Source organism: Carassius gibelio, chromosome A21 (genome assembly GCF_023724105.1).
Source record: "Carassius gibelio isolate Cgi1373 ecotype wild population from Czech Republic chromosome A21, carGib1.2-hapl.c, whole genome shotgun sequence".
Classification (NCBI taxonomy): domain Eukaryota; kingdom Metazoa; phylum Chordata; class Actinopteri; order Cypriniformes; family Cyprinidae; genus Carassius; species Carassius gibelio.
In genome coordinates, this window is record NC_068391.1 from 18,173,020 (window position 1) to 18,200,989 (window position 27,970).

A 27,970-nucleotide genomic window follows, 5' to 3' on the forward strand; every position below is an offset into this window, starting at 1 on the left:
TTTACTGGCAGTCACCTCTATTACTATATTCTCTGGATAATTCAGACTGATTGGTAAAATATTTTTGTATAATGACTGCTTTCCTTTCTTTTCTACTCCATTGTCTCTTTTACATATACCTTAATAAAATAATTTTAGTTCATACAACAATATTTTATGCTTATTTTTGATGTATTTGTAGTTGTGTTATGATCATACTGTATATAAAACATGTTGTCTTGTACCTAAAATGCCACCCGTAGGAGCTGATTTCTGCAATCTGGCTTTATTGTGGTAGACCTAGTGCTATGAGAAGTCCAAATGATGATAGTGGAGGAGCTCCATTATGGAGTGAAAGCAGCAGTAATGTCAGCAGCAGGCCTTAATGAGACCTCTGTGTAGTGGCACAGCTGTCATATTCAGAGCCACTCTCCTCCCTGCGCTCTGACCCATTCGTTTGCAGGAACACTGTTAATGAGACTGATCTGGGTCGCTTAAAACAGGGGAGAAGGGCACAAGCAAGTGTCATTGCAACTGAGAAAAACCAACCCCTGCTTAGTATATATATATATATATATATATATATATATATATATATATATATATATATATATATATATATATATATATATATAATGTAATTTAAATTAAATTAAATTAATTTAAATAAAATCATTTATAAATAATTTAGCTATTTATTAAATCTTTATTTATATATATTACATTTCATATTTAAATAAACTTCAAACATTATGCTTTTTTTTTTACAATTATTGTTATACTAAAAAAACTACTAAATATTTTGAAGACTTGACCTTACAAGGAGGAGATTTCAAGACTTAAAGGGAAAATGCGGAAGCTCGTTACTCAAATGACCTTAAAGGGCAGACACATATAAATAAGAATCGCATCCAAATTAGGAAAAAGCGGGCGGGAACACCCTGCTCTCTGACCAATTAAAGCCCGTGTCCTCAACCAGCGTGGGAGGAACAGATGCCTAGTGAGGTTCCCGTGGGCGTGGTCTGACGCGGCGGAGGCGGAGCTTTAGCCGGAAGTGTGTGTGGACTGGGTCTCCTTGTCATTTGCCTTCAGTAGATTGTGCCGTGGAGAGTGTAGTGAAGGGAGCAGCAGTGCGCTGGTGAAAACAAGAAAAAAAAAGAAAAAGAACAAAAAAGAAAATCTAACAATGAAATGGACGCATGAACGCATTGCAGTTCACTAACGTTAGTCTTTTTATATTGAAGTCAATGACGTAAAATCGTCTAAGCAAGTGATTTAAAGGTTAGCAGCTGGCTAAAGCGAGACAGGGCTGTGTCATTGAGAAGGCAGGACACGTCAAGACGAGGAAGGGAGAAAAAATAGACACTCCCGTCGGATTAAAGATCCCCACTTTATAGTGTCAGATCACCAGTTTATTGGAGCTTCTGCGTTAGTTTGCATTGTGATAATATCTGGAACGAGTGTCTGTCCTCTCAGTCATCGCTTGGATCAGCCTCTAAGGTGAAAAGTACATTTATTTATTGATTTTTGCGAACGTATTTATGAAAAATCCACAATATTAGATGTGTATTGTGCGTTTATGTGTGTTAAATAATGCGTTATTGTGAATATTGTAGCGCAAGAGCAGAATACGTCATCATTTTTTCAGCTCGAGCAATCGTTTGTTGAAAAGGAAAGGGGATACTAAGGATTTTATTTTATTTAATTTATTTTTTTTACTTTGGATGATATCTAAATTATAAACTTTATCGTGTTAGCAATCTGATTGTATTATTCCTGCGTCAGATAAAACACGGTCGAGTCGGCCTTTAAGCTGATATGAAGCCTTTTAGCAGTTCCTGTTGAATAAGCCGGTAGCCTGTTAGCTGCTAGCTGAAGAGACGTCACGAATCTATAATTAGTGCCTGAATGTCCTTTATAACTTGTGTTATTATTGCCAATATGGTATAATACTTGACAACACAAACATGTCATATCATACATGTCCTGGCAAAGTCGATGCCATTTATCTCTCCTGTCAGTATTTGTGACGTCTGGTGGCGTAGTGCCACATAGTCTCTCACCAAAGGGTGTCCTCAGTGTTTCCAGTGTGTCATGAATTATGTTGTGCGACTGCGTCATGGAGTATTTTAACCGTGGATTTGCATTCTTTTTCAGGGTTAAGAAAGCAAGAACAACTGTGTCGGAGCCAGGTTGAACTGGAGAACATAAATGGGGGATTACGGGTTTGGAGTCTTAGTGCAGAACAACACTGGCAACAAGTCTGCTTTCCCAGTACGAATCCACCCTCACCTGCAAGCGCCACACCACCACCAGAGTGCGACCGCCAGCCCCGCCGCTTTCATAAACAGCACCCCGGCTGGAAATGGCGGCAGCAGTGGTTCGACCTGGCTGTTCCCGGCGGCCGGCGCTCACAGCAACATGCAAGATGAAATTCTAGGCTCAGAAAAGCCCAAAGCCCAGCAGCAGGAGCTGCAAGAGACCCAAGAGAAGCAGCAGCAACAGCAGCTCTCCCCCGGACACCAGGAGAGTGCCATCATCTCTGAGCTGGAAAAGGCTCGTGCAGAAGAGAGTAAAGTGGAGACCGGGTCATCCGACGGGACCAGTGGCAAGGAGAAACTGCGTTTGGAGTCCCCCGTGCTGACGCCCTTTGACTATCAGGAGCCCTCGGGACTGGGCTCAGTTGCCCAGTCCAGCACCTCCTCCTCCCTGACCAGCTTCAACAACTGGTCGGCTGCTATCCCCGCTACCCCCTCCACCATCATCAACGAGGACATCAGCTTCTTCAACCCGGCCGCCTCGGCCAACAACGCCCCTCTGCTGTTCCAGAATTTCTCTCACCACGTCAGCCCAGGCTTCGGGGGTAACTTCTCCCCTCAGATCGGTCCCATTTCCCAACACCACCCACCTCACCCCCACTTCCAGCACCCCCACAGTCAGCACCAGCAGCATCGTCGTTCTCCAGCCAGTCCCCATCCGCCACCGTTCCCTCACCGCAGCGCCCCCTTCGGCCAGCTGCCGCACCTCTCCAACAACCTGAGCAAGCCTCCCTCACCCTGGGGCAGCTACCAGAGCCCCTCGCCCTCTCCTTCTTCCACTTCGTGGAGCCCAGGTGGGGGTTACGGCGGTTGGGGTGGCTCCCAGGGCCGTGAGTACCGCCGTGGTTTGAATGGCGGCATGACTCCTCTCAACTCCATTTCCCCACTAAAGAAGACCTTCCCCAACAACCACATGCCCCAGCAGAAGTATTCCCGAGCAAGCCCCGGCTTCAACCCGAAGTCCTGGATGGATGACAGCAGGAGCGAGAACATCTTCCCTTTCCAGGTGTGTATATTTACTGACACAATGACCTGCTTCAAAAATAGGTAACAATAACCAGTGTTTGACCAGTTTTGGCCAATAAAGGCCCATTCACACCAAAGACGATAACTGGCGAGTGAGCGATGAGCTTTTAATACAACTTGGCCGGTCGTGCAGTAGAAATATCTTTTTTTTTTTTTTCGGGGGTACATGATTAGAGAAAAAGGGCTATGCTATTCTTTTGCCAAAAAGGTAGGAAAACCTCAACACACATAATGCACTGTGCCCAATCTTTTTGGGACTGAGGATACAATAATGCGTGAGTATGATATGTTGTTCTCACAAAATCCTTGGAGCTGTGTAATGGTGAAATCTTTGTTCAGGCAACATGTAAGACTACACATCATTAATTTATACAAATTTCAGCTAAATTTTGTGTGAAAGCAGGCTATGAGCAAAATCTGTGTGGGGAAATCTTTCCCCCCCGTGCGATACATTTCTGCTAATTCCTATTGGAATGACTGGATTTAGCAAAAAAAAAAAAAATAGAGGAAAATTAAAAACTCAATAAGGGTGCCCAGCTATTGTAACCAAAAATAATAAGAAAGAAAGAAAGGTTGCCACACAAAATGACAAACATTTTATCATGCATTTTTGGAGCTATGCCAACCTTTCTTTCTTCTCAATGACTGGATTTCACACACAAAATCCACACTACAACTGTAACGGTAATGAGGAACAATGTATTTGGAATCACTTTAAGAAAGCTAACAATTTATGAACAAACCAGTCAGAATCCACCCGTCTTTAAAGAGCTTGAGCATTTAAAGCAGCAGACGACAGAACTGCGGTGCTAATAATAAACAGAGCATTATCGATTGTTAATATTGTTATCATTATGTTCATATCGTTCTTGGTCTGAACAGGCTTTAGCTGTTCCAAAATCTACTAAAGGCTTTATAAAATAAAATTTTTAATCTTAGTTAGTTAAAGAATATGAATAACATGGTGACGGTAAGAGTTTAATCTAAAGAAAATTCAGCAGTGGAAGACTTTTTTTGGGCTTCCTTTAATTATATCAGCTTAATTACAGCTATGCATATAACTAGATAATGCACTGGTCCCCCCGCTATCACATCGTTAACAGTATCTTTAAGGCTACTGTGATCAGAAACTGGCAGTTTACATTTAAATGAATGATTCCCGGTTGCTTCTATGCTGCAGTTGCTGTCGTGTGAACCCCGTAACATGTGGATCATTGTTTTGTGCATTTGCACAGCTTTAATTTGCCTGTGTTTGCACATTCTGACAAATTCATCTTGAGTTGGGCCCAAAGCAACATGTGCCAGACTCCAGAGGCTTGGATGACTAACTCGGCCCTGCCTGTTTTGTTTTCCAAACAGCTCAGTGAGATTTTAGGAGCTGACAGTTGCCTACCATGACGCTGTCTGGGACGGTTTGATGCTAATCTTACAAAGCGAATAATTGTAATGTCGACATTGTCTTTTTGACCCATTTCATGACATTCACATAAGCCATGCATTAATCATGGTAGCACAGGTTTTAAAATGTCGGCCAACCTGTTTTATTTCTGGTAGTATACTTTTGGCCTTGTCATAACTGGAGCTAGATGAATTAATGGGTTCTTTAGATCTGTGGTCTACAATACATAAATATAAAATTCAATTAATTTATGCTGCAGCAGCAGTAGTATGAAATGGTCTTAAGTGTTTATTAGCTGTACTAGAACTGCTTGTTTGTTTGCAGTCTGTGTACATGTGACGGAGGGGTGGAGTGATGATGGTGAAAAGATAGGGCATAGAGTCCTGGAGAATTTGTCAATATATTAGGTGTTATTTTCTATATATGAAGTGTTTATTTCTATAATAAAAATATATTGTACTTCACTAATAAGGGATGGGCCCATGCTATATAGTGAATGTAAAAGGTAACAACAAAATTAAATTATTAAGCACATGATGTATAAATGCAATTTTTCTTTTTCAAAAACATAATTTTATCAAGCAGATTAACTGAGTGCCATCATTCCCCCCAAAAATATAGACCCTGTCAGAGACCATGTTCACCTCTTTTCTTGTCACTTTTGCTATGTAAAAAAGTGCTATGTGTACTTAAATTTATTTTTTATTTTTAATGTAATTTAATACTTTAATACTATGATATGCTTACTGCCAAAATATGGTTATGGTTTAATAACACATACATATACATGGATACTGTAATCAATCTGTTAAATTTACAAATTTTGGAAGTAAAAAAAAAGTCCTCATAATATTTAATATAATGTAAAATAAGAAAAAAATAATAATATTTTCATAATTTCGTATGGCATTTTGTTTAAAGTTGTTTCATATTAGATTTTTGTTCTCTGTTATCTTATGTTCTTTAATATTTATTGAACTATTTATGAGTCATTTTTGTGCACCCTATAAATATATATTAGGGGTGTATCAGTACCTTGATTTTGGGGGTCATGTTTTGAAATGACTAAGGTACAACAGGAAATGTACTTTTTTGTTTATTTTCAACAGACAGTAGTGCTACATACATGTAACATGAGCAGTTGTTTTTGATTTGTATAATTTCAAGATTTAAAGGGCAAACAGAATTATCTGAATTTCGATTTGTGAAATGATGCTACATAAGAAACCTGCACAAAGCAAAAACAGCAGACGGACTGAATGAAAATGCACATTTATTCTCTGACAGCAGGTGGCGCTTGTGGAACAACAGTGATATATAGTTTCCTCGGTTACCACTGTAAACAAAACAGCTGTGCTTATAAACACCACTTTAATATGAAATTTAGGAGATAAGCAGAAAAGAAAATGCCATCGAAACATTTCTAAAGATGGTCAGTTCCTCTCAGAGATAAATTTATATAAACCTCCACGTATTTGTCTTCATTTATTTTGAGCGTCACGAACATTGAGCTTGATTTGCCTGGTACAGTATTTTCTCATCTTTACAGACTTCATACAAATTCCACACAAATTACATTTTGGAAATTTAAAATTCGTCCAAAATTAAACTGAAAAAGCAGTGCCAGTTTATAGCTGGTCGACCGGAGCATCTCTAGAAACTTTCCCACACACGCATGCATGCATACATAGGCACACATCATGGAAACTTGTGATGAACACATCCATCAATTTGAGCTCAGTCCTATAAAACTAAAATATTGCTACTGTATATTATATAGTACACATTCTGGGAAGTGGGAACTGCAGCTGCCTTTTTTTTTTTAACTGTAATTTAGATAATACAGATAATTTTATTTTGGTGAACAGGTGTTTAGTGTAACTGTATCTGTTACTATATTTAGGATTTTTGCACCAGGATTCTGTATTTAAGCTGAGAAAGGCCAAAGACCATTATCTATTGAAAAAAGCAGCAAGATTTTTAACTCTACCTTAATGAATAAAGAATGAGCATCAGATGTGCTTTTTCTTTTTTTATGGTTTTATTAAGTTTATGAAGGTGCTGTAAATTCAATTGTTATATCTTCATAATATAAAACTATTGTATTGCATATGATGTAATTTGCCTAGGTTTATTGTAAATCTAATAATAATAATTACATTTTAACATCTACCGCCAGTGAAGAAACTGCATCTTTGTGTCTTCCATTTCGTTTTTTAATTGACCAACTCAGAAAGTTCACATAATCCTGCATTCCCTGCTTTGTGGTTTCATACATGCATTCTTTCTGACATGGGTTGAACGCACCATTTCCTCTCAAGGTTTTGTCACAATCCTCATTTCGTACATGGTGAGTTAATACTGCTATTTTCGTCCTCTTTGTTTTTTACAAGAAACAAATATTTGTTGGTACTTTCTGGAATTGAATTGCTCTGTTAGCTTTAAATTTGGCGTTACAGAAAGCAGTGTCAATTCTGTGGGCCATCAGCCCTCATTTGTGTCAGTGTATCTCTCTTTCAGCTTGATTCCAGGGAACAGGTGCTTTCCAGATCCTCTTATCAAGCCGTTTGCGCACAGAGGTCATCATCTGGTATCGGAACTTGTAGTTTTGTGATCTAGATGTGTTCTGTTCCTTGTAAAACCAACAAACTAAAGGTATTTGATAGCACTTGGAACCTGTGGCTTCCACCACTGAGAACAGGCAGCTCTTATTCGCAGCTATTCGCTCCAGCTGGTTGAATACGTGATGTGATTCCCAGCACTGCATAATGTCGCTGGAAGTTTCCACAGGCTCTGTGTACTCTCAGCCAAGAATATCTGATGTTTGGTGTGAAAGCAAAGGCTGTCTCCGGAGGGGGGGGACAGGACACACACGTATACACACACACACACATTGACAGACTCTCACATGAACAGGCACTTCCGAGATGTGTAATTAAGCAGTTTGCTCAGAGAGAAAGTGAGAAATGGGACACGCAATTCATGATGGTGAAGAGGGTTCTCGTTACAAGGTTAGATGATTGGAGACACTGTAAAGAAAACAGAAAAACAAATATGGCTTTTGGGAAGTGTTTTTTTTTTTATTAATTTTTTTATACCCAATTGGTCTGTTATATGCCCAAGGCTCAATTAGCAATCAAGCTGGAGACGATTTAAAGCTGTTTGTTTATTTTCAAATCCAGCTTTTGTTTGGCTGTCGTCACAGGGTGCAGGTGCCCATGGCAAATAGTCATCTGTTGCTCGGATTTATCGTAAAGAACAGAGGGTTAGCCAAAGCACTGTGCATTCTCACTCTCACTCCTTTTTTTTTTATTCTGGTTGATTCCTTTCTAGATTCACGCTGTAATATAAGATACGCACTTTTGTTATTGTAATGCGTATGCTCTCGGTCAGCCAGGTCTTTTGCTTTGTAAATTCTAGCCATCATCTTAACCTTCTGTAATCTTCTTTAAAGTCTCCTGTGATTGCGTGGACTTCAGGCTTTCTCAGCGCAGACATTCACCGCACAGTGCATTACACTGCCTCTATTGTTGGGGATCTTTGTGGTTTGATAAAAAATAAATTGGTGTTAGACTCTAGAATATGAAAATGATAACTCCGTCATCTTTTAGAGGCCATTCGTGTAGAATGTGTTTTTCATTTCACTGTGTTGCTTTTCCTTTGATTTTTTTATGTAGCCTTGCACAGTGTGGATGCCTTTGACCATTGGGGTTGAATTTGGTATCTTTTGCAGAGGAGATGATTTTACAAAAGGAGATGTATACAAGTTGCTTGTTTTTCATAAAAAAATAAATTGGGATGGACACTATGAATCTTAGAATTGTAAAAGAAAATCTATAAATGCATATTGAGCTATATTCTCTGGTCGCTGTATGTGACCATTGACCATCATGACATTTATTCTTTGTAGTCATATGGGTTATAATAATAACGTGCAAAGAAATACTCTATCTGCCTTCCAGCCATTTGCTTATTACATTTTATTTTGGACTCTGTTTCAAATAGTACACTTAGCTCAGGTATCTTGATTCGGTGCTGTCTGGAGATAAGTAGACCCTTCAATGCCCTTCAGTTGTCAGTTGGAAACCATGTACCTTTCCAGTGTAATTTTGTCATAAACGCATGGTTCTTCGATAAGAAAAGGTCTATGATAGAGGCATGACCAAGATGGTGATGGTTATTTTATGCCATCTGTCTGGCTGAGAGCTCTTTCTACACATTAATTACTTCATCAGCAGAGTCAGTTGCGCTCCCCTGTGGAAAGTTTCCATACCCCCTGCCTCTCCAACCGTGTGGAAAGGCCAGATTAACAGGCTTTAGAGTGATTTGATGTGGAAGGCTTTGAAATACCTTGTGTTGCGACAAAAAACACAATGTCAAGCCTCTGCCTCCCATTCTCCCCCCCGTCCCTCTTTTCATTAGTTTAACCATGACATTTCAGATTAATGTCGTTCCTGAAACGCCCGTAACATGCCACACTTAATCACTCACATCAGGGTGTTCCATCAAGGTCCTTTTTTGATAGCTCACAGCAGACTTTTTCCATATCGCTTGAACTATGATGACCTGAAAACATGCCCCTGGTGGATAAAGGCCTTTCAGTCAGCAAGCCCTGCGCACAGGCCAATTATTGTTCTCACGTTAAGGAGCGGGAAATGCTTATTAACACTTTTTTAACAAGACTTGTGTATAGAATGCATCTTGTTGGGTTTTTGTCAATGATGGCTTCAGTTCCTTATGGAGTTGGTCCTTAATCAAAGGGCTCTCAGTGGAGTGTACTGTGCAGTAATTCTGAAGACGGCCTTTGGCCTGCTTTCGTGTTCTGATTCAGCGAGCCAGCCCTGTGCTGTGGCATAAGTGCCCTGCATGAGCACATGGCCTCTCTAAGCTGAGGGGGATGAGTGGTGCTCTGAAGAGCAGATGCCAGATCGTGATGGAGCACGAGCAGATTGTACCGTTAATCATGGCACCATCCACTTCAGAGGGAAGCTGTGTTATGTTGGAGCTCAGGTAAACCACGTTAGTTAGGTATATAAATAGCCAGTTGCACCCGGCTGCGTCATGTATGTAGCAGTGAGCAGGTTGCTTCTCTAAAGCCCCTTTCACACTGCACGTCGGACCCGCAATATTTCCGGAACATTGCCGGGTCGCCTTCTGTGTGAAAGCAACCACGTCCCGGGATTGATTACCGAATTGAACCCGGGTCGGGCACCTAGTAACATTGCGGTAATCGATCCGGAAGGAGCGCTGTGTGAACAAAAGCCAGATCTAATTCCGTGTCGAAGTGATGACGCGCGTTTTCGCGCGACTCTTTTACCGGCTGTTTTGAAGGAAGATCAACATTCGCGACGAAAACCTATGTACAAACTGTAATGAAGCAGATATCAGTTAGTTCCTCACTTTCCGCGCTGACACTGAGATCGAGAATGCTTGCTTCAGTGAAAGTATAACGTACTTAGCGTTTTCGACTCGTACATTACACGTCACGCACTGATGTCACGTGTCGTTACGGGATCTTCAAGGGTTGTGTGTGAAAGCATGCACATATACCGGGTCATCACTAGCAGTGTGAAAGTGCAAAATCTAGCGACCCGGGAACATTTGCAGGAACACTTTACCTGTATATTTGCCGGAATGGAAGTGTGAAAGTGGCTTAACTTTGTGGGTGTGTTATTCTATTGGGAGACCTTTTGTTTAAAACATTCATATTTGGTGTTAATGCCAACAGTAGTTTTGAAAAACCTGATCGGTCTAAATTAAGATCGACTGGGCTAACTGAATTGGCATTAAAATTCACACACAATTCTGGCATGAAATGTGTACGAATGCAATGCATAACACATTCTCAGCGGTGTTAAAAGGACTGCTGTACTGGAAGTGGAATGTTTTTCTACATAAACATGTACTGGATGGACATGCTTGATTGTTGTGCCCTAACAGCATTCTAATGACTCAAGACCGTGCGGTTTTTCCATTCCACTGCCCTGCCTCTTACATTCTATGTGAACACTTCTCATTTAAAGTGATAGTTCACACAAAAATGAAGTTTCTGTTATCATTGACATGTTTGGACCCAATTACACCCAACTGACTTTGATTTAAATGACAAAATCTGTTCTTCAAAGAATACTTTTTGCAAATGTTCTTCAATATCTTTTTAGTTTCACAGAAGGAAATGAGTCACACAGAATTAGAACAACACAAGGAAGAGGATCTTTGTTTTGTAGTGAACTATCCCTTTATTGGCGCAGACATTTGACGGTAACTCTGTCACCCCGTTAAGTTGCTGAGGTTTGTTACCATTATGGTAACGCAAGAGCATACACCAAGTATGTTCGATAGGATTGCACTCTTGTAATGCTTTGGTCAGGCATTTGCGTCTGTGTTGACGCCTACTTGCATAGAACGTGTTTCTGACCTTCAAAAAACAGGAAGACCTAGATTCTATTATTGTTTGCTTTTGTTGGACAATCGAATGAAGAGTCTTGAGCCTTAGGTGTGCGTTTAATGCAAGTCTCAGGTTTGAGTTCAGATGACCTTTAATACAGTTTAAACACATGATTGTGCTGAATCATCAGGTAAAAGGGGAATGTCCTAATCCATGCCTTGTTCATTCAACTGTTATCTGTTGCAGTCTTTATATATATATATATATATATATATATATATATATATATATATATATATATATATATATATATATATATATATATATATATATATATATATATATATATAATTTTTTTATTTATTATTATTATTATTTTTTTTTTTATTTAATTATTATTATTATTTTTTTATTTTTTTTTTATTTTTTTTTCAAGTAATCCAATAATAGATTGTCTGGTGCAGCATGGCTTGCCAAAACCATGAATTACATTTGCGGGTATCACATTAAATACATTTCAATTCAGGCATTATCTCTTTGTAAAAAAAAAAAAAAAAAAAAAAAAAAAAACTGACAGACACCCTTCATTGTTGCACATGGTTTGAGTTAATGTTATTTGTAGGTCATTGTTATCTCTGGGTTTGTAATTGTCAAGTTGAATCTGCATTGCAAGCCTTTGTGCTTTCTCTGCCAGTTTTTTAGCCTTCATGTTTATAAGTTATGTCAATCATTAGACCTGTCACATTACACATTAGCTTCATGATCCAAAGGTCAAGTCAGTAGCGAGCACCAAAATAACATTTATATTTTGGTCTAGAGCCTCTGTTGAGCCTTTCATTTGTGGCTTCCTTTCAACAGGATATATTTTTTGAGGAACAAAAGCACAACAGCTTGAACTCTATTGTAGATGAAAGGGATACTCCCGCAAAGTCGAGGGATGTGAGAAATGCCATAACAGTTGTTTTTTTCTTGATACCTATTCTCCTTTTCTTTCACCACAGGATCGTCCTCGTTCATTTGATGGCTTCAACATGCATTCTCTGGAGAACTCTCTGATTGACATCATGAGGGCCGAGCAAGACACTCTGAAAGGTAAGATAACAGTCCACGAAAGTAGATTGTGTCAAAGTAACATATTGATGGCCAAAAACCTTTGCCCTGTCAGCAGTTAGATTCATGCGGTCGCTCACATGCTTTAAGTTGCATTGCTCTTTCTGTAATCAAATGAAAGCTGTAGCTGGTTTGTACTCTAGTAAGGGGTTATTCACACAGAACATGCTTTTTCATTCTACTGCACTGCTTTTGAATGGGTATTTTATGTAAACAATGGAGCTCCTTTTTTTTCACCAGTGTCCCATTAATTAATTAATTAACTTTCTTTGAAAGGTGGATGGTTATTGCATCACTTTCATATGCCTCTTTTACGGCAGCTGACAAGGCACAGTCCTGGAGGCCTCAACTTTGATAGCAGTTGTAAATGCATGCAAATGACGATGAATGAGCCCGTGACATTATTCCGTGCATTTATTAGAGCATGTTCTGGAGCAGACAGTAGATCTAATCTTTTTTTTATGGTCGCTGCTGCTGGCCACAGCCGCCTGTTATTTCTCAGAACAGAATTATATATTTAAAAATGTGATCAGGCATTAAAACATTTTTTGTCTTTGTGCTCTCCAGTGGCATTATACATCATGTTTTTCCCTTGAATGTTTCGGTAGATTTCTTGAACATCAGATATGGTGTTACATTTTTGGTGTGAGAGTGAGCAGCTGTAAAATGCTGCTCATTAGTGCTGAATCATTGAACACACACACACACACACACACACAAAGAGCAAGAAGAGAGAAAAAGCTCTGTGTTGACCTACAAATAGTTGTGTCTGTGCAGCAGAGCTTACCAGATCTACTTCCACAGCAGTAACTCTGAAGCTACACTAGACTTTACAAATGCATCAGCCTGGTTTTGTGAGATTGTTGACTTTCATTATGTGAGCTCTCTCAAATTTGTAATCTGTGGCTTATATTAATATGTGACCCAGGACCACAAAATCAGTCTTAAGTGTAAATTGTTCGAATAAATAAGCTTTCCATTGATATATGGCTTATTAGGTTCGGACAATATTTGTCTGAGATACAACTATTTGAAAATCTGGAATCTGAGGGTGCAAAAAAATCTAAATATTGAGAAAATCCCCTTTAAAATTGTCCAAATGAATTCTAAGCAATGCATATTACTAATCAAAAATTAAGTTTTGATATATTTTACAGTAGGAATTTTACAAAATACCCTAATGGAACATGATCTCTAATATCCTAATGATATTTGGCAAAAAAAGAAAAATAAGTTATTTTGACCCATAAAATGTTTTTTTGGCTATTGCTAAAAATATACCCCAGCGACTTAAAACTGGTTTTGTGGTCCAGGGTCACATATGTTTCAGAAAAAGAAAAAAAGGTTCCATTGTGGTATATTATTATTATTATTTATTTGCTTTTTTTTTTATTTTTTTTTTATAAATGGTAATAAGAACTCCTGCGACTTGAAACATTAAATCAAAATTGACCCTGTTTTCTTTCTTAATTAAAGGGTTTCTCCACCCCAAAATGAAAATTTTGTCATTAATCTTTTACCACCATGTTGTTCCAAACTCATAAAAGCTTTGTTTGTATTCAGAACACAACTGAAGATATTTTGGATGAAAACCGGGAGGCTTGTGACTGTCCCATAAACTGTCAAGTAAATTACACTGTCAAGGTCCAGAAAAGTATTAAAAGAGTTATCAGAATAGTCCATCTACCATCAGTGATTCAACCGTAACGTCATGAAGCGACGAGAATACTTTTTGTATGAGAAGAAAATAAAAATACCGACTTCATACAACAATCAGTCTCCTCTGTTTCTCTCCACATCAGCGTAGCACCATTTTGGAGAATATGAGCTGAACGCAGGCAGCGTACGCTCTTCTGGGTCAGCCACCCACTTCGTGTACAAAAATTATTCTCATTGTTTCATAATGTTACAGTTGAATCACTGATGGTAGATGGACTATTCTGAGGATGTCTGTCATACTGTTCTGGACCCTGATAGTATAACTTACTTGACAGTTTATGGGACAGTCACAAGCCTCACGGTTTTCATCCAAAATATCTTAAATTGTGTTCTGAAGATGAACAAAGCTTTTACAGGTTAAGAACAACATGATGGTAAGTGATTAATGACAAATTTTTATTTTGTGTTGGAGAAACCCTTTAACATTCCTGGTTTTATTATCAATGATTTATCTTATCTTTAACTTCACATTGTCATATGAACAGTCAGTACTGATTTAAGTTTCACAAACCTTGAAACCTTACATTTTGAGATGGACAGCACTGACAGTTCAGATGTGAGTCAGATGTGTATTCAGTAACTGCTTTGACCGATTCAGTGAGTTCATTCAATGAACAGTTTGTCTGATTTAAACCAGTAACTCATGAGTTTGTGGGTGCTTTTGGATGATTTCCCCATAAAACTGGCTCATAAAATTCATTTGTTTTGGGAATCAGATTGTACTGTTCTCTCTGCAAGATAACTCGGTTCACTTGTTTTCTTGCCATTTTTAAAATTTTCACATTAATTTCAGGATGTAAACTCACAGCTTGGGTAAAATATTTTTTTTTTTCCCCAGAGCACTACATATTAATTTATTTGATTTTTACTTTTAACAGAAGCATCGATCAATTTTCATGTTTTAGATTTCCACACATTTGCACCTGATTAATGCAACCCCAAAATGCAGTCAACTTAATGTTGATTTTTAATAAGGCACACAATGAAATCTCTGTTGGGTGGTTTCTTGAATCAAAGCTGTTCATCCCCATATACATTAAAATCGTTTAAGAACCAAATTAGATCAACCCTCAGTCAGCTTCTCTCTAGCAGAGAAAAACTTAAGCAGCAGAACCAGAAGGGCAGCCTTGCAGGGCAGACACCAGCCCAGTGTGGCAGAGATGACCAAACAAGCGACTGGGGAAGAGAAGTTATCCAGTGATGCTTTGAATAGCTTCCAGCATTGTCCTTTGCCTGTAAAAGACCTCTCTGTTCTTGCTAAAGCAACAAAATGGTGTGCTGGCCCTGGCCCCCAGACTGCTCTCCGAGTGAACAGTAGAAGGAGGGGGCTGCCAGAGCCATGTTAACACTACACGAGAAACAATCCATACCAGGCGTGCTGGATGTACTTGAGGTTTCCTCTCATTCTTCTACTAGATGCAGAAATAGGCTGAGTTGAGCATGAGACTGAAAGTGATCTGTTTCCGGGAGAGTACATGAGTGGTCATCAAAAAACAGATGTTTAAAGGTCCCGTTCTTCATGATCCCTTGTTTTAAACATTAGTTAGTGTGTAATGTTGTTGTTGTTGTTGTTGTTAGAGTATAAATAATATCTGTAAAATTCTAAAGCTCAAAGTTCAATGCCAAGCGAGATATTTTATTTAACAGAATTCGCCTACAACGAATGACCCGTTTGGACTACATCCCTCTAGTTCCTGCAGTAATGACGTCACTAAAACAGTTTTTTGACTAACCTCCGCCTACATGAGTACACAAAAAAGGGGGCGTGGTCTTGTTGTGCTCCAATGGAGAAGAGCTGCGTTTTTCGACGTATGTTGTCGAGATGAAAATAAGTGTTTCGGAGTCCAATCACCTTTGTTTGGGCTTCCCAGGGACGCTGTACTTAGAGATCAATGGTTACAATTTGTTTAACTCGGTTCCCGAAAATTATAATCCACATGTAAAACTATGTGCAGCACATTTTGCTGAGGACAGCTTCCTCAATCTCAATTAATTTAATGACGGATTCGCACAAAGATTATTCCTGAAAGATGGAGCAGTTGCCTCTTTGTTTGGAGAAGGTGTTGTTTATGGACCTCAAGTAAGTGTATTTATTATTTAAGTTGGTGCGTTTAACAGTTTCTGTAACTTATTACACAAAGGGCAACGCTGTTTAGCTTTGTTAACTAGATAGTAGGGCTGTGCAAAAAAATCGAATGCGATTTTCATGCGCATATTGTTAGTAAAGGCATTCTGTGATTTTATATGTACATCTCCAGCACGTGCGTTCAGATCAGGATTGCCAGGTTTTCAAAACAAATCCTGCCCACTTGCTTCTCAAAACTAGTCCAATCACGTTTCACAAATCACAACACCGGAACCTCGGGCACAATCAGAACTCGTAATGTATTTCTGAAGGAGGGACTTTATAGAACAAGGAAGACATAACCCCTTTTTTTATGACGGTGAAAACAGCGGTATACAGATAAGTGAATTGTGTAAAAAATACTGTGTTTTTTTACATACGAAACATGAACACGTTATATTGCACACTGTAAACACAATCAAATCTTGATTTATAAAAAAAGAAAAAAGGGACCTTTAAAACCCAAAGCCCTATAAACACAAATTTCTAATGACTGATTTGTCATCAGCCAGTCCTTGAAAGAGTAGCATGGCATTTTTAAGTACACACAACAGCGAACATGGCACAAGTCTGATGGCTATGTCCATGAACAAATCATTATTGTGAACCAGCCGATATCAAACAACCTCAAACCTGCTCATGAGTTAAAGATTTGAATCAGACTGTCTCCATCAGTGAGTCGTTACTGAGTTCACAACTGACTCCCTCGCTGAACCCTGTGGTGTTTTTGAAATGATCCAGGAACTGTGATGAGGATTGTAGACTTGCATCCATCTGTTTGTTAGTACATGACAGATGTTGACACTTTTGGCTTCTTTGAGCGATTCTGTAATTTTTCATCTAGAAAACTGAACCTACAGTGTACATTTAAGAGGCTGCATAATCTTGAAAACCAGAGACCTGTTACTCTAATGTGTATTAACACAAACCACATGTGGATACAAATGTGCTGTATGTCGTTCTAACCATCCAGCTGATTTATACCATCCTCTCTCAAAGGTCGCCTCGGATTCACCCATACAGGAGGAGACAGCCCCTTGCCCATAAATGGTATGCACATGCATTTTATTGGTTTAATGTGCTAGTGGCTCAAGCAGAAAGAACGAGCTGTGTGTTGAAGTAGTCAGTAAGATGAACGTTTAGGGCAATTTGTCTCACTGGCTCTCTTAGCTGTTATATTCTGTTTGAATGGATTTGAAACATGAGGTAAAGCAAAGATATATAAATCTATAAACTTTTGAAGGCAATGAAAAGCAGTGCTCCGTTTATTCAATTAAGTCAAAGCCTTTTGGAAAAATCTATGTATAGGAGACACTATGTATATATCATATAGTAATAAACAGCACTATCTAGCACAATATAGGCTATTTCTACAAAAACATAAAATGCCACACTGAGTTTTGTTTAATCCGATAGCTTGAATGGTCTCATTCGCCAAATTTAGCAAAAAAAATTCCTCCTCCTGGGTAAATCAGAAATGCTATTACACATGATAATGACTACTTTTTATCATTATAGCAATGGAAAATATATCTTTAAAAATGTATTTTAGTTTGCGAGGTATCATGTTTCCAGTGAGTAGACATTTGATAATCGGCAATGGTTGTTAATGAATGTGCTCAGAATTAAAACATGTGGCCATCTAGGTCTTTGAGCCAAGAAACTCAGTTTAGTTGCACAGTTTAGTTTGAGCCTTGAAATTGTTTGAGCACTTGACCAACAAACCCAGATAATTGGCTACTTGCAAGATTTTAATTATAATCATATGGCTCTGAAATGCCACACACTTACAGCACATTTGTTTAAAATGTACAATTGCAGTCAGGTTTGGCATAAAAAGCTTAGTTCCACTATTCATTTATAAAGTTTAGTAAGAGAATTCAAATTTTCATTGGGGATGTGTTACTTTACTATGTGATCGTCTTATTTTACATGCAGCAAGGAATTATGGGAGGCGACGAGGTAATGAAAACTTCTAACAAATCCAAATGAGAAAAATGAAAGGCTTTAAACTATCATAATGATGGGTAGAATAATCCAGCATCTGCATGATATATTTTGGGGCATTGTTAATTGTTTGCATGTACACAAGGAGCCTTCATTTCCATTTGTGTATCGATTGTGTGCCTCTTTCCTGCTGTACTCCAGAGATTTGTGTTTTGTAATTTTTGGTGAAGAGTGAATTTGATTGGGGCTTTTCTGTGGTTGAGGCAACCATACGCAAACATATCCAGGCCACGGTTGTGAGTGACTAACTCCCTTACATAAAGTCTTGTAAAGCAGCTCAGGCCTGTATTCTGTCACGTCAGGAGGAAATTTGCTGGAGTGGCTTGAGCTAAAGAACTAATATTATTACTGAAGCTTTAGTGCAGAGCTACATGACCTTATGACATTAATGGCCATTTTGACCAAATATTCTCTTATATAACCTAATTGTAGAAGTTAGTTTTATAGGCACAGATGCAAAGGAGAGTGCATAAAACCCCATTAAATTCTGCAACCCACAGCTTATCGCTTTAGTATAAATTTGGCCATCAAACATTCCATCATACATTCACACAAATTATAAAGATGGTAAGAGTTTTTAGTTTAGGACTAAAAAAATATAGTCTGAATATTTAATCTAATGTGATTTTGTGTATTTCACAACAATGGAGTTATGAAGTAAATTAGGGATGCACCGATGTATCGGCGGCCGATATTTATCAGCTGATTTTTCCTCACTTTACAGCAACCGACATTACGGTTATATAAGGGGAAAGGCCAAGATAACAAACCAATGGTTTATTTATTAACTGAGTGAAGGCACTGTGCTGTATAATGCCTGTTGCATAATCCTAGCCATGCTGTTTGCACTTGAATGCTAATCAAATAACAAAATACAAATGACTTTTCTTGACTAAATAACTTTTGTAATTTTCATAATTGTGGCAGACCTCATCTGAATGAAGACCAAAACTTTACTGATGTTTTAAGTTTATTGCGTTCTTTTTCACTCCCAAAAAATTCCAAACAAAGCAAGAGAAGTGCACATTTAACTTTCTCTCTCATTTGCATTATCATCATTATTACAATTACACAAAACACTTATTGCAACTAATCGTAAACTTTTTGGGGGATGCCTAAATAAACTGAAAAACTTTCAATCCGAAGAACTACATGCTTCCATAAATGCGTCCATATAGCTCCGTAGACCAGAAAACCAGTCCAAATAAGAGTCCCGCCTCTCATACATATTTAGTATTATCAATTATCAATTTATTAAAAAAAATGTATACAAAAACTAATTAGAAGATTGATCATAAAAAAGTCTGTTACAATACAAAATGATGAATATGTATTTAATGTATACAGTGAAGTGTTATTTTACATTAATTTTGTTGACTTCATTTCTGTACCTAAATAACTGTAAACCTATCTAAAAAGCACTGTTTATTTAATATGTATCTTTGTTTTGTTGTTTTTATGTAGGCCTGCTGAATGTTAAATGGATCCAATCCATATTCATTAGAAATAATTTGATGAAGCAGGAATAAAACTGCTAGTATAATGTAATGCAGGTGTTTTTGAACTTTGCTGATTTAACACATGATCAAATATCCGTAAAGGAATCGGCCGTAAGTGTTTGTTAAAATCGGCCCCAAAACAATTCCTATCGGTGCACCCCTAAAGTAAATATAAACTACTGTTCATAACATTAAAACATGAAGAGTATTAAAATAGAAAAGTTACTTCAAATTGTAGTCATTCTTCACATCAAATACATGCATCCTTGGTGAGCATAAGAGATCTTTTTCAAAAACGCGATCATTTGAGTGGTAGTGTACACATCCATGCTTTAACACAACTCTGTAGAGAATATAAAATTAACTGCTTTATCATTGGACCAAAACTGTGGGCTATAATTTGTTTTATACCACAGAAGTCATAATTCAGAAATCCCTATGCTTTCAAAATTGCACAACCAAGATGATGCAATTGTCTGTTGTAGTATTTCTTGGGCTCTGAATAATCCATCAGTGTAATTGATTTTACTCTGTGGTGCAGGAATATAGCTTAAACAGAGAAAGGCACCGATAATAATTCCTGCCTTCTCCCCATTCCTCAGGACACTCATCCCTGTTCCCGATGGAAGATGGCTTCCCAGACGAGGAGAGAGGCGATCAGAGCCTGCCTGGCCTTGGTTCCTCCCACTGCTTCCCTCACCAGAACGGAGAGAGGGTGGAGCGCTATTCTCGCAAAGTCTTTGTGGGTGGCCTCCCCCCTGATATTGACGAAGGTATTACACGCGTTAAGGGTGACCTCTGCACTGCTGTTCCTAATAACAAGTGTCAAGGTTCATTGTTGGTTTTGGAACTGTTTCCACGAAAGCCGCTTACACTTATCTGCAATACTATCTTGCCTAGATGAGATAACCGCTAGTTTTCGCCGCTTCGGGCACCTGTTTGTGGACTGGCCTCACAAAGCAGAGAGCAAGTCATACTTCCCCCCGAAAGGTGAGCTAAGATATTAAAGTATTAGTTGAATGCCATTCGTCAACCATAATCTTCATAACAGGCACATACTAATATGTTAGTTGTGGCTGACATGATAACCATGATAGCCTTAGAGTACTCAATTAAAGGGATAGTTCATCCAAAAAGGACAATTCTGCCATTATTTACTCACCCTCATATCAGTCCAAACCCACAAGACTTTTGTTGAGAGATTCTTCACTCCTTTGGAAGTCCGTTCTTCTTGCAAAAGTAATCCATATGTATCGAGCGATGAAATCTGATGGGACACCATCACTTTATATGGGTTATGCTTGCAAAGCGAATGAATTAGATGTGAATAAAAGCCTAATATAAAACAATCTCTGTCTCTTCAGTACACTTGGATTGAACTACTCGCTTCATATGGATTAGTTTTTGAGGCTTTTGGTGGAATGGACTTTCAATGGGACAGAAATCTCTTATGTTTCATTAAATATATTTATATTTTAGTTTCAAATGGAAGTGTTGTGGGTTTAGAATGACTTTAAGGGTGAGGAAAAAAAACATTTTTGGGAAAACTATCCCATTTGGTTTAAACACAGGAGTTGTTTTGTTATTGGTGTGCATTTCTTATTTATAATTTTAATGTAAAAATTACGACTTCTGCCATTCCCACTGCTTACGAACTCTCAAATTCTCTCTTCTGAAGGTTACGCTTTCCTCTTGTTTCAAGATGAGAGCTCTGTTCAAGCCCTTATCGATGCCTGCATCGAGGAGGACGGAAAGCTCTATTTATGTGTTTCCAGCCCAACCATTAAAGACAAACCTGTAAGGATGAATAACACTACCGCACTTCCGTTTTTATAGTGAATTTATTTTTTCTCTTAAATAGCTGCATTGTCAAATCAAGCATTATTTTGTCCTTATTTGATCTGTGAAGTCCTGCTATTGCTTTATTTGTCAGTGGGTTTGAAAACTTTTTCATTTATTTTGTTGATGTGTGGTTTTGTAACAGGTCCAGATTCGCCCTTGGAATCTTAATGATAGTGATTTTGTGATGGATGGATCACAGCCCCTGGACCCGAGGAAGACCATATTTGTGGGAGGAGTGCCACGCCCACTTCGTGCAGGTATAGAGTTTTTTTTTTTTTTTTTTTGTTAACAGCTTGTAGTATAGCTTCTTTATCAGAAGAGTAGTAAAAGTGTAGCTTTCTAATAGTTTGTAGCTTGACAAACTATTTTCAAAGTAGTTTCTCAAGGCAAAACTTCTAAAATATATTGGGAGTTGCCTTTTTATTTTAGTATGAAAGAGGTAAAAATAATTATGCAGTTTAATTTGTATGTTTTTTTTTTTACTTTTAAGCATTAAATATGTTGTCTTTCTGACAGTGGAGCTGGCGATGATCATGGACAGGCTGTATGGTGGCGTGTGCTATGCAGGCATCGACACAGACCCAGAGCTGAAGTACCCCAAGGGAGCAGGGCGGGTCGCCTTCTCTAATCAGCAGAGCTACATTGCTGCTATCAGTGCTCGTTTTGTACAACTGCAGCATGGAGAAATCGATAAACGGGTCAGTGCTGACTTCCAAAAAAATGCATAAGCACAATTCCCTTCCATGCAATGGCATCGATCCAGCAAGCCTCAAAAACACTCAAAGTAGTGTTTTGGACTATGCTCTAACCCTAGTTGTGACATTACAACATGTTTTTTTTTGTTGAACAAATGCATGTTTTACACAGCCTAGGTTACAATTGAAATGCTTTTTTTAAGGCAGGACTTATAAAAAATAAGAAAGATGGGGTTTTGGAGGCCAACATATTCAGGTTATGGTAAAATCCCATTAAACCTGCCAAAAACATTACACATTGACACAAAAATCTATTTTGCATTTTAGTATTATTTTCATGGCAATGTTTTGCACTAATTCTCAATACTATTTGTTTATGGTGAAGTATTTATACATTGTGGTAGTATTTGCTACTATTTTTTTTTAAGCAATATCTTTGTTTTTGTTTTCTCTGATATCACAAAACAAAATAAATGACAAAAAAAAATGATCGAAGAAAAGATTTACTTAAACATTACAGAGCAAAGAACATATAAAATAGGACATAAAGTGACAATTGGGGCAAAATGGATTCGCTTATATTTTAAAAAAAAGGGGTCATATGATGCGATTTCTCTTTGGAGTGTTACAAGCTCTTAGTGCATCTGTAAAGCTGCAAAGACTAAAGTCTCAAATCCAAAGAGATATTCTTTATAAAAGTTTAGTAAACCACACCCTTCTAAAAAAGCTCATTCTAACACGCCCCCACAAGGCTAGATTCTCGCTGTGGAAAGATTTGCATAACACCGCCCAATTGTTCATGCAAATAAAGAAGGCATAACTTTTATTCTTGCTGTTTCCGACGGTGTCATATTGTGAAGACATTATATGTTTTGTTGTGAAAGCGAAACTACATTGTTTGGTCTTCCAAAAGAAGTATTTACAACACTGTTCCAAAACAGTTCAACCCAAATATTCAGATGTGTGCAACGCATTTTACAGAGACAGGGACTGTTTCCTGAACCAGTAGCCTACAATGCTTCTGTGAATGAAGACGAGATCACTGTACAGTGAGGGGCGTAAACTTTCCGTCACATGCTTGAGGCATTCAGTCAATCACAATGCGATAGATAACTGGCCAATCAAGAGCACACTTTGCTTTTCAGAAAGATGAGCTTTGTAAAAAATGAAATGTTTCAGAAAGGCAGGGCAGAGAGGAGCAACAGCAATGTACATTATGTGGAAAATGTGTTTTTTGAACATTAAAGCTGCGGTAGGGAACTTTTGACGCTCTAGCGGTTAATAAACAGAACTGCTTGCGTCTTGCGGAAGAACATCGTAGCCGGAACTACTTCTCTGTTTATGTCTATGAAGAATCACAAAGGTACTGGGTTACTCCGCTGCGGTATCCCCGAAGCAATCTAAAATAGTCCGAATATAAACACTTATTATAGGTGCACCCTAGTGATTCAGGACAAGCCAAAAACATGGTTTGGAAAATGGATTCATGGTGTACTCGCTAATTATATAAATTTTTCTACATTTTGAACACAAACAAAGTTACGGACCGCAGCTCTGATTGGTTATTTTTTACCGGGAGCGATGGAGTTTCTGCAAATGGCAATAGGAGCACTGGGAGGAGCCAGAGGAGCTTGATTTTTTCACAGATTATCTGTCTCATATTCTACTGTCAGGACATAATGACAGGTTTATGTAATAATAAATATGTAAAAAATATTTTTTTACAAAAGTTCCCTACAGCACCTTTAAACCGAATAAAAACATTGCATTACACCAAATACACAAAATAATGTTCTTTTTAGCAACGTCATATGACCCCTTTAAGTAGAAAAAAATAATGTCACCATGCAAAAACACACACGTAATAATCTGCTGATCTTTCTCGGTCCAGGTGGAAGTGAAGCCATACGTCTTGGATGACCAGCTGTGTGATGAATGTCAGGGGACTCGCTGTGGAGGGAAGTTTGCTCCTTTCTTCTGCGCTAACGTGACGTGTCTCCAGTATTACTGTGAATACTGCTGGGCGGCCATCCACTCACGCGCCGGCCGCGAGTTCCACAAGCCTCTGGTCAAGGAAGGTGGCGACAGACCTCGCCACATCTCCTTCCGCTGGAACTAAAGCTGGTAGGAACAGGAGAAGACCGAGAGAGAGAGAGAGGAGAGGGGGAGAGTAGGCTAGGAGGAGTCGCAAAATCATCATCTAAATAAATGCACTTTTCTGTTGCTGGTTCCTTTTTAGTTTAATTTTAAAAAGACAGACAAAAAATATGATTTTAATTTGTCATTTAATATAATATTAAAAACATGGATGTGAATCCAAAAAAAGATTCAGGAAGAAAAAGAAAATGTCTAATCCATCTCTCTATTTTTTTATAACTCCATTATATTTCATTTTCAAGTGCACAGAGATGTGAATATATTGAGTATTAGTATAATTTGTCAGTAAGTATCTGCATGACTTTTAGAATTGGCTTTTTCTTAACGTTGCGATTGGAAGTATTAAGTCCTATTTTAATTTAATTTAAAAGGCAAAGGAGCAAATGTGAAAAGAAAAGGTGTGGGAAGAGTGCATTTGTTTCTTTGCTACCCAGAGTGCAGATGTGTGGTCTAAGATCTCAGTTGTTAACCAAAGCTTGGGATTTGAGAACAGAAGTGAATTCTCTCAACACTGTTTTTTTTTTTTTCTTTTCTTTTTTTTTTTTTTTATATATATACTTTAAGACCATGCTAATCTTCAATGTTTCTTGATGACAACAACTGATTCCACAACAGCTGTCTGGATTTGATCTACATTGTGACATGCAAGAAAACTAATACCTCAAGCTTAGCTGCTAGTTTAAGTCGAACATATATATATATTACAAAAAAAAAAAAACCTGGTCTCACCCTTTCCCCCAGGACCATAGAAAAAGGAAATGACATCAGCATACAGCACATTGAGAAAATCTGCTCTGTCACTTCCTGATTTGAATTGGAGATTCAGCATCCTAGTGGGGAATGTATGTTGTTAATGTTGCAGTAGTCGGCCTGCAAGCTGGTTCAAATGCAAGGAACTTGATTTCGTTTCTGGTCCAGCTTAGCAAGAAGCAGCCGTCGATCTCTCAGGCTGTTAGCGGCAAGCCTTCGTTTTCATTTTTAACTTGCGATATGTGTCTCCTAAGCCTTTCCCCAGCACCCCCCCACCCCAAGCCCAAAACCCAGAAGTGTACGTACAAGCAGAACCGCAGTGAAAGCAACTTAGAAGGGAGGAAGAATGATCGAACAATGTACCTCCTGTCCTGTAGCAGCCTGAGTGTGAAGCATAACTGAAGTTAGTCCATGCATCTCTCCACTCGCTCGGCCCTTCCCCCAATGCTCACCTGAAACTTAAGAGGTTTTACTTTCAGACATTAGGGAACCAAAGATGGCTGTGTAGTGTCTAGCGAATCCATGAACGTTTCCTTTCTTTTACCCTGCAGATTTCATTTTGGCTGATTATTTCTGCCCCAAACCCAATCCTGTCCTCATCCCATTCAATATAAAGACCAGATGGGCTCCAGCAAACCAAAGATTGGCTTTGAATTGATCAGCATGCAGTTATTAGTGAAAACCACTGAACCTTTTTTCGCAAGTCTACCCTCTTTCCAAAGGTCAACCGAAAGAGATGCATGTAGTTCGGCGGTCGGGTATTGTTGAGGAGTTTACGCCAGGCATCAGGAAATCCAATTCGGTAGATTTGTCGGCATTCAAATCGACTAGCGCAAAAGTCAGGGAGTTAGTGATCAATTAAGACTTTTATTTATCCTCGTGTCGGCTTGACGGTGTTCTCGTCGTCACTTGAGCTGGTGGTTGAACGTTTTTGAAGTTAAACACTTTTTGAAGAATTTGCCGTTAATGAGATGGCAAAAAAAAAAAGAAAAAAAAGTTTATTTTATACACGGCCTGCTGATTTTTGGTACAGTGTTTTCTAGCTAAATTATTTTGTCATGCACATATAAACATTTATTATGCACTACTTTTCTAAATACTTTTTTTTTTCAACAGTCATTTTAGGCACATTTTTCACGAAATGGAAAAACTCCTTTTTGCAATACCTCAATTTTTCACATTGTGAAAGGTAGCTTTTGTACTTTTGTTACTGAGAGATCTGCATATATGGAAATTTTCATTTTAAGAGAAAAAAAAAGTTGAGTGAATTTAGAATATATTATTTTCAATTATGCTTTTTATACATTTCAGTGCTGAGGACTCTTTACAACTAAGGACGCACTTGCTTGTGTTGACGCGACAAATCTGCAGAGGAGAGATCAAAGTGTATCGCTTAAGTTCTTGGCTCTTGTACACTAGATTTTAATGGCAGCCCTAGATTCAGAAATGATCTGACAGCAGCATGGTAAGAACACGTTGTCGTTCATGTTAATATTGCGCAAAATGGCTAAAAGATAACCTTGTCTCTTTGGTTTCCTCTCCATAGCTGGAATATAAACTTATAAGGAGAATGCTAAATCTGGTTCATGTTTAGGCTGATCCTCGTATCACAATGGATGTTTGATGTTTAGGTATTTTAACATTTGAAAATATATATTCTTGAACTGCCAACTAGTTCCTATTGTAATCCTTAGCATGCATGACGAGAAAGGAAAAAAAAAAACGTACATGAATTAGCTAATAATTGTTGTGGTTGTGCACCAGATGTTTCTAAACCTTTCGTTTAAGGCCACCACACACCCTGCACCCTTCCCATGTTATTCTCGAAACCTTCCCCATAATCCAGTATCAATAGGATGCACAGAGGAAAAAAATATATATACACACACACGCGTAAAAAAAGATAACTCTAAATGTCATTGGATGAATTAGCAGTGCAGGACGAAAGCATCTTCTTTAGTACGCTGTTAAAAAGACTTGAGAACTTTATCCCCACTGTCTGTTTGAAGTAAATCAAAACCCGTTTGGAGAAAGGGGAACTTAAGACTTGAATGTGGTAAATGTTGCAAGTTAACTTCGAGTTGTTATGTGCAATACTTTTTTTTGTTTTGTTTTTGTTTTTTTAACTTTTTCCAGATAAAGACTCTTTGCAATGTAATTCTTTAATGCCATTTTTAATTGCCGACATTTAAAGAAGATGTTAATATGTTTTTCACAGTCATTTTCTACTGTTATTGTAATCCTTTTCATGCTGGTGTTTGTAAAAAAGAAAAGAAATCAAACTATTTGTACTAATATAAATAATTGAAGTTATTTTTAAAACATTAAAGGTTTTGTGCTCATTTGCTTATTTTGTTTATTTCAAGCTACTGTGATTGATTGCATTGTAATTATTAGGTCAACAATGTATTTAGCTGTTTATTGGTATATTTTTGATTGGAATGTATAATTAATTTTTATAATTTTGATCAGATTTTTGTTATATTTTTGAGGTGAAGCTTTTAATATGTTAAAGTGTCTAGTTTTTACTAATTGCTATATTGTGCTCCACAATATATGGTTCACATTTTCTGAAGGAAAATAAATATTTAAATATCTGTCTGTTAACGATGTTACTTAATGGCAAAATTTCAATAGTTTTTAACTGTGTATGGGAAGGTTGTTGTATTTATTAATAGCATTTTTTTTACTTAAGATATCACCTTAATTTTTATTGTCATTTCACTTTATAAGTTCCTATTTTTGTATTTTTTTCTTTCTAATTAAGTTATGTTATACGAAATGTCCATATTCTAGGAGTTGGTCTGTAAGTGCTAGTGAAACAAAAAGAAAAATCTAATGCTATTTAATTGTTTGCAGCCAACTATTTATAACAATATGCATAATTTTTAAATATTTGTAATGTGAAATGTTGAATGAATAAAACTTAACTGTGACAAGATACTGCCTCTCTTAT

The 27,970-nt window shown here is 37.8% G+C and overlaps 1 protein-coding gene across 6 annotated transcripts; it reads left to right on the forward strand.

The window, feature by feature from the left end:
• Positions 1–1,053: 1,053 nt before the first annotated feature.
• Positions 1,054–27,955, forward strand: LOC127942031 (cytoplasmic polyadenylation element-binding protein 4-like). Of its 6 annotated transcripts, none has more exons than XR_008149248.1 (12): positions 1,054–1,479; positions 2,137–3,303; positions 12,112–12,202; positions 17,064–17,114; positions 18,003–18,026; positions 20,173–20,343; positions 20,471–20,560; positions 21,249–21,367; positions 21,555–21,669; positions 21,929–22,110; positions 23,999–26,479; positions 26,561–27,955. XR_008149248.1 is itself a non-coding variant. In XM_052537556.1 (12 exons), exons 2-11 carry the CDS (start codon positions 2,191–2,193, stop codon positions 24,224–24,226), a joined length of 2,184 nt encoding a protein of 727 aa, XP_052393516.1. In that variant the 5' UTR covers positions 1,054–1,479; positions 2,137–2,190; the 3' UTR covers positions 24,227–24,231; positions 26,326–27,955. The 6 variants fall into 6 exon arrangements, 4 of the variants coding, with proteins under 4 accessions (XP_052393516.1, XP_052393515.1, XP_052393518.1 ...); XR_008149247.1 differs by having other exon boundaries at positions 23,999–26,203; positions 26,326–27,955; XM_052537556.1 differs by having other exon boundaries at positions 23,999–24,231; positions 26,326–27,955.
• Positions 27,956–27,970: the final 15 nt, after the last annotated feature.